Source organism: Sinocyclocheilus rhinocerous, unplaced genomic scaffold, assembly GCF_001515625.1.
Source record: "Sinocyclocheilus rhinocerous isolate Xijiao unplaced genomic scaffold, SAMN03320098_v1.1 scaffold231, whole genome shotgun sequence".
Classification (NCBI taxonomy): domain Eukaryota; kingdom Metazoa; phylum Chordata; class Actinopteri; order Cypriniformes; family Cyprinidae; genus Sinocyclocheilus; species Sinocyclocheilus rhinocerous.
The window spans coordinates 473,404-481,050 of record NW_015640454.1 but is presented as its reverse complement, the minus strand read 5'-3'; the positions used below and the strand labels follow the sequence as shown (position 1 = coordinate 481,050).

Here is a 7,647-nt window from a genome sequence, read left to right as displayed (position 1 = left end):
TAAATTGATCAAAAGTGACAGTAAAGACATTTATAATGTTACAATTTCAAATAAATGCCCAGCATATGAGAATGATTTCTGAAGGATCATGTGACACTGAAGACTGGAGTAATGATGCTGAAAATTCAGCTTTGCATCACAGGAATTAATTACATTTAAAAATATATTCAAATAGAAAACAGTTTAAATTGTAATAATATTTCAAAATTTTTTACTGTATTTTTGATAAAATAAATGCACCTTTGGTGAGCATCTTTCATGTAAATACAATGTATATGAATGTGGTAAGCACAGGGGCGGACTTACCCATTAGGCAAAGGTAGGCGACCGCCTTGGGCCCCCAAAAGCCAAGGGCCCCCTAAAATGCTTTTCATATAGAAAATGCAAGTGATCGCGCTGGCGCCTCCGTGTCCTGCAGAGCGCCTTCCACTCCTCCGCAAACGACTGGATAAGCGTCTAACAGCGCACATTTATCCAACTAAAAATAAATGTATTTTAAAGTTTAGAATTAGACAGCCTTTGCACACAGGCTTACGCTGAAAACAACAAAATGGAACCTCAAGTTTGATCTAGGAAAATGTGTGCAAATGTATAGGGCCCCATTCCTATATTTTGCCTGGGGCCCCCAATTCACTAAATCCGCCCCTGGGTAAGCATTCAGTACCATGGTATATATCAACGTACTATTGTACTGCCAGAGTTTTTGTAAGATCTGCTGTTGAGAGTTTGTTTTATTGGCAATGATCCCACATTCTATTCCCAAGCTGCCTCTGATTGGTTTATCATAATGTCAGTCACTTTCATCCTTGAGCTTGGCTTCAAGAATTAAAATAGACTCTGGTTGTGTGCAAAATGGGAGCTTTCTGTTTTTTTTTTTTTTAAAAACATCTCCATGTAGCTTTTATTAATTTTTATTTTTTTGAATTATTTTAGTACATCAAGGTAAACTAAAATAAATATATGAAATATATTTAAATATATTAATTATGTAATAAATGTAATCAATATTATTTATTTATTTATGATAGAAATATTGCCTTGGCAACTACCTGAAATAAAATAAATAACAGACACACACACACACACACACACACACACACACTATAATAACCCTGGTGCACACTTGACATGCTGCAGAAATAATAAGTATTTAATTAGTTATTCTTTTGTAAGGGTTGCCAGTGCACTAATAAAAAACCAAAGTGTGACATGCATGCACGTGTACATTTGACCCTTTTTTAGAGAAAAACTTCTCATTTCTCAGTTCCATGTTTGTCCTTGTTATGGACTGAATGACTTCCTCTTTCAGAACCTGACATTCCATCCTGTCCTGCTCTCATCCAATCACATAGTGGTCTATTAACCGTGGAAACCATGCCATGCCATGGCATCACTCAAACCAGGCTCCGCTTATGGCCATGGCAACCATGCTGTTTTAGCACCGCCAATAAAAACAGTGCTAGTACCGATTTTACTCATACCTAACTGACACAAAATATGGTATTTAAAACATTTACTGTGCAATGTGACAAATATGGTAATACTACTTCTTTATAAGTTTTAACTTATTTTAATATTTAGAATGATTCTTAGTGGTTTAACTTTAATTTTGTGGTCAAATGCAAGGCAGAGATTGTGTTTTTTCTGTCGTTGTGGGAGAGGAAATGGGAGGCAGAAACAGGAAGCAGTTTCAAGTGCCCAATTCAGTTCATTAGGCACAGAAAGAACTAGAAGGCAAGCGGTTTATGGGCTTTCGGTCTTAATCTAATGTAGATTTACAGGCAAACTGTCTAAATGTGAGAGAGAAAGTGGTGGCCGACCATAAAACTTACCATTGCCAGCAGTAGTTTCAGCCAGTTAAAACTGTGGTGAGTCACTGTTATTGAGAAAATAAATAAAATGACAAAGATGCTTAAAGCTTCTAACATTCCCATCTAAATTCCTTTGAATTTTACAGTAGTAACACTAGTTAAGCTTTCGGTGATTTTGGCGGCAACAATGGTTACCATGGTAAGTCTTTTTAAGTTTCTCTCACACTCACAGCTGCGGTGCGTGTGGGGTTCATAGGGTTGCCAGATGTTGGTTATTTGATGAGCGAGTTGCCAGATGTGATTGTGGTGTGCGATGTGAGCTGCAGGTGGAGTGGTGGATGGAGCTTTATTGATTTGGCTCTGTGATTTCTACACAGTGAAAAACCATTAAATTCCCCTTCACTAAAAGCAGCTGAACAATAGATTACCTCACCCTACATGACTTTCTTCCTTCTGTCTGCCGTATCCCTTTTCTTTTTATTTTCTCTTTTCATTTTTGTCATTCTAAATCATTAGTACTTTAGTTCTTTAGACAAATCTCTGAGGAAGTAAACAACCTCTGTATAAAAGTGAGTTTGTAGTATTTGGCTTGTGTTTTACCATTTAAGTTTGAGGTGGGTAAGATTTTAAAATATTTTTGAAAGTCTCTCTTATATTAATTAGATCAAAAATAATGTAAAAACAGTAATATTTATTATAATTAAAAATTTTCTATTTGAATATATTTTAAAATATAATTTATTACTGTGATTACTTTATTTTCAGCATCATTACTCTAGTCTTCAGTGAAAGTTGCACTTTCACTGCATCATCAACTTTCGTTCAGTAGGATGTAAACAGCGCCCTCTCTGGTCTGAGTGATTTGGTGATTTTACAGTCACATCTTCCATTCGGCATTAATAAGGATTTATTGCTGTTCTCTTAATGTATACTTGTTTTTAAATCTGATTACTAGCTATCTATACCCTGATCTCTTCTTCTGTATTTAAGTGCTTGTGATAATCTGAGTGTGTGTGTTTGCATCTAAATGTAGTAATTCACTCTCACTTCTTCAGGTCTGTGAGTTGAATCCTTGGATTACTATCCAACCTTTGATCTCGTAGCATTCCTGCCCAAACTTCAGCCTATGGCTGTCGCTTTCAAATGCATGTGTTTTGTGTGTGTGACAGTGTGTGTGCGTTTCAGGATGGAGAGGCAATAAACCTGAGAAGGCTTCTCTTCTCACATCACGCTTTGAACATAAGCTACCTATATATGAAGACAGATAGAGACAGGAAGGTGTGTTTGTGTGTGTGGACTGAATGTGAATGATCAATAACATTTGTCAGTTTGTCATGGCAGGGTGCAATTTCAGCCACAGGATCTGTGTGTGTGAATTTAAACTATTTAATTGACTTGATGTCAACATGACATTAGAATTGACACTATTCACTTTATCAGTGCATGTAAATGGTCATATTATTTGTGATTTGTTGCATTTTATTCCAAAGAAACAACATTTATATCAAGACTATTATATGTTTGAAATCTAATTAATTATCTATATATATATATATATATATATAATTAGAATTTAATTACTTTTTTATATATTATTTTACATTTGTCTTTTTAATTTAGTTTAGAATTCCTTCTAATTTTATTTCATTGTATTTTATTTTTTGGTGAGATTTTAGTTTCAATAAATGTATTTTTTAGTTTGGTTTTAGTATTTTAGTTAAAACACAGAATGGTATCATTTGAAAATGTTTATTTAACGTTCAATTTCTCACAACACTAGCTTGTGACATTTTCATTTTCTAATGTAAGTGAAAAGTAAAGGTTTCAAGTTTCATATACTAACTTTCTAAATGTATAATAAATTGTGGCCATTTTTATTTCAGTTTTGTTTAGTTTGGGAGTTTTAGTAAGTATAGTTCATTTTTTCCTTGGTTGTTTTATTTTTATTTCAGATAATTACATTTTTTTTTTAAATTTAGGTTTAGTTCTCGCTAACAATAATAACACTGGTTTGGCTTCAGAATCTTACATTACTAACTTTCTCCGCCACTGAAACGACTTTCCTTTTCCGCTGACATCATCGAGCCCCCTTATGTTTTAGCCCCTCCCCCCAAACTGCCTTTTCATACAGAGATCCATCCAATCAATTCTCAAGGGAATTCTCATTGAATATCCTGTTTGACTTGGAATTCTGTCACATTATGGAAGTAAAATGAGTTTCAAACCTTGAATTGAAGTTCTTCACCTTTTAATAGTTCAGAACACATGTAGGAAGTTTTAAAGTGCCTGTGTATTTGGCACATGGAGCTGCGTGTGTGTGGGTGAGTGTGTATCAGATTTCCGCTGGCACACATACCTCACATACCCGGTATACTTTCTCTGTCACTATTAAACACACTCGCACACACACATTCAAGCATGCTGTGTTTTCCCTGAGCGTGATACTGTTAAAGAAACACATATAAATGTGCACTATGCTCCAACAGCTGTCTGTCTGTTTGTATTTTCTGAAGGCTGGGCAACCTTCAATACAGATGTATTTTCAGAGGCAAGCCAGAAGACGACAGGACAGATACCAGCTATCTGCATGCCGACATACCAAATCCATAAAGTCTGGCCACTTCTAGTCCTGCCAAGCCAGACTTTTCACTGTCAAAGTTTGAAGCCAATTTGAAGCTTTTTGTTTTAGTATTTTAGTTAAAACACAGAATGGTATCATTTGAAAATGTTTATTTAACGTTCAATTTCTCACAACACTAGCTTGTGACATTTTCATTTTCTAATGTAAGTGAAAAGTAAAGGTTTCAAGTTTCATATACTAACTTTCTAAATGTATAATAAATTGTGGCCATTTTTATTTCAGTTTTGTTTAGTTTGGGAGTTTTAGTAAGTATAGTTCATTTTTTCCTTGGTTGTTTTATTTTTATTTCAGATAATTACATTTTTTTTTTAAATTTAGGTTTAGTTCTCGCTAACAATAATAACACTGGTTTGGCTTCAGAATCTTACATTACTAACTTTCTCCGCCACTGAAACGACTTTCCTTTTCCGCTGACATCATCGAGCCCCCTTATGTTTTAGCCCCTCCCCCCAAACTGCCTTTTCATACAGAGATCCATCCAATCAATTCTCAAGGGAATTCTCATTGAATATCCTGTTTGACTTGGAATTCTGTCACATTATGGAAGTAAAATGAGTTTCAAACCTTGAATTGAAGTTCTTCACCTTTTAATAGTTCAGAACACATGTAGGAAGTTTTAAAGTGCCTGTGTATTTGGCACATGGAGCTGCGTGTGTGTGGGTGAGTGTGTATCAGATTTCCGCTGGCACACATACCTCACATACCCGGTATACTTTCTCTGTCACTATTAAACACACTCGCACACACACATTCAAGCATGCTGTGTTTTCCCTGAGCGTGATACTGTTAAAGAAACACATATAAATGTGCACTATGCTCCAACAGCTGTCTGTCTGTTTGTATTTTCTGAAGGCTGGGCAACCTTCAATACAGATGTATTTTCAGAGGCAAGCCAGAAGACGACAGGACAGATACCAGCTATCTGCATGCCGACATACCAAATCCATAAAGTCTGGCCACTTCTAGTCCTGCCAAGCCAGACTTTTCACTGTCAAAGTTTGAAGCCAATTTGAAGCTTTTTCTGGCCAAGAACTGCCCGCTTAGACAGGAAGAGACTGTGTATATTTTATTGACATATTAAGCTATTGAGTTTTTCATGCTCACCAAGGCAAGGAAAAAGTAATAGTGTGAAATATTATTACAATTTAAAAGAACTGTTTTCTGTTTGAATGTATTTTAAAATGCAATTAATTCCTGTGATGCAAAGTTGAACGCCAGTCTTCAGTGTCACATGATCCTTCAGAAATCATTCTAATATGCTGATTTACTGCTCAAGAAACATTTCTTATTATTATCAATGTTGAAAACAGCAGTGGTTAATATGATGCTGAAAATTCAGTTTTGCATCACAGGAATAAATTACATTTTAAAATATATTCAAATAGAAAACACTTTTTAAAAATTTTTAATAATATTTCACAATATTACTGTTTTTACTGTATGTTTGATGAAATAAATGCAGCCTTGGTGAGCAGAAGAGACTTCAAAAAATTTTATTATTCTAAACTTTTGACCGGTAGTGTGTAATATCACGCCATGACCCACAACATCTTCATAGTTTCATTTCTGAGTTTCATTACCTGTGAAAATCTCAGTTTTAAGATCCTCAGATATGAAGTCGGAACTTGTCTTATGTAACATAATAAAAAGTATCATTAGGCTGGAATACAAAATGGATAAAAGCTGGAATTTCAACAATGAGTGAAGTGTGTTTAAGTTGCACAAATCAGTCTGGGGATTGGGTTTTTGGAGGTGTGTGGGAATGAAAGTGCATTGTTGATGCAATTTCACAATGTTTGTGTGTTTCTTTGAGCCAAATTATAGCTGGTAATCAGCTTAATAACAAAAACGGCATCAAGCAAAGTTAATCTCCCAGTGCATGATGGGTAATCGGCCACATTCCACAGTGGCTTAGAGCTGAAACTCATTTCTTTCCCTTCATCTCAACTCTTTAGACGTTTTGTTGATCTGTCCGTGTAATTGTAGCTATTTTTTAGTTTCTCATAATATTTTCTCAGGCTGCACTGTTTTTGTGTGTTACGCTCATGATGATGCATGAAGAGCTGTATGATTTCTTGAAGAGACGGCGGTCGGTGGGTTCGCTCCGCTGGTTCCTGGAGGAACCGGACCCTCCGACCCCTCTGCCTCTCACCCCGTTGCAGGAGTACCTGCAGAAGCTACTGGAGATGAAGATGCTCAGTAGTGTGAGTAGTCATAGCGACTGCATCCCTCAACGACTAGACTGGACATACAATTACTATAGTATACAATTTATTAAATGACTCTTTGGAATAGTTGATTCTGATTGGTCAAATGTGGCATTCTGTGTTAAAATATTTTGTATGTTGGCTTCAAAATTATATTATTAATCATTGTCCTAGGATACTGATTTCTTAGTGTTATGTCTATCGTATCACTCTGCACCATTTTGAAATCAAATATTTAATTTTTATTATTTATTTGGTAAGTAGCTGTGCAGTAAAGTCCAGTCGGCTTTATGTCGGAGTCCTGGGACTGGATTCATGAAACAGTTTTAAGAATTAAATTCCTCATACTTTTTTCATTTCCTATTAATTTTAAGCTTAAGAAAAATATTTTGCGTCTTTAAATAAAATTGATTCAAATTGAAATATTATGAGGATACAATAAAACTTAGAAGAGTGTTCATAAAAGCCTTTTATAATTTTAATGAAATTAGCCCCCTGCATTTTTTAACCTGAGTGCTGGAATACTAAAACCATTTAAAGGTGACATATCATGAAAATCTGACTTTTCCAGGTTTTAAGTGCTATAATCCGGTCCCTGGTACATCTACCAATCAAGGAAATGTGAAAAAGATTAACTTAGTAACTTGGTTTTGATAAGCTTTTTTCTGCAAGCGTCTGAAAAAACAAGCGCGTCTGATCTCGCTCCCCTAGTGACGTTGCAAAGGGATCTCATTATAATATTACCGCCCCTTCATCTGTAAGTTTCCACCCATGGCGCCGTTATTTTGATTTCGCAAGCGACAACGGTGTACCAGTTCTAATGTCATGGAGAAAGTTTGAGCAAAACATGCTAACTGTTCTGTCTTTGGCTGCACAGACGAGCACAGAACACTATTTAGAGTCCCAGCCTCAGAGGAGACAACAGAGCAGTGGATTTATTGATTTATTTAATGTATATTGCTGCTGCCACACAGATCTAAAATAAACA

General features: G+C 35.5%; 1 protein-coding gene across 8 annotated transcripts in view; it reads left to right on the top strand.

The window, feature by feature from the left end:
- Positions 1 to 7,647, top strand: part of fnbp1b (formin binding protein 1b) — a 79,005-nt gene that overhangs the window by 14,071 nt on the left and 57,287 nt on the right. For 3 of the 8 annotated variants that reach the window (XM_016569015.1, XM_016569019.1, XM_016569017.1), the window contains exon 1: positions 6,437 to 6,656. The exons of 1 other annotated variant lie outside the window; for it this stretch is intronic. In XM_016569015.1, coding sequence (XP_016424501.1) covers positions 6,498 to 6,656 — 159 coding nt within the window. In that variant the 5' untranslated portion in view covers positions 6,437 to 6,497. Of the gene's footprint in view, positions 1 to 6,434; positions 6,657 to 7,647 lie in introns of those variants that run through there. 4 more of the 8 variants (XM_016569016.1, XM_016569013.1, XM_016569018.1 and 1 more) reach the window with 2 other exon arrangements.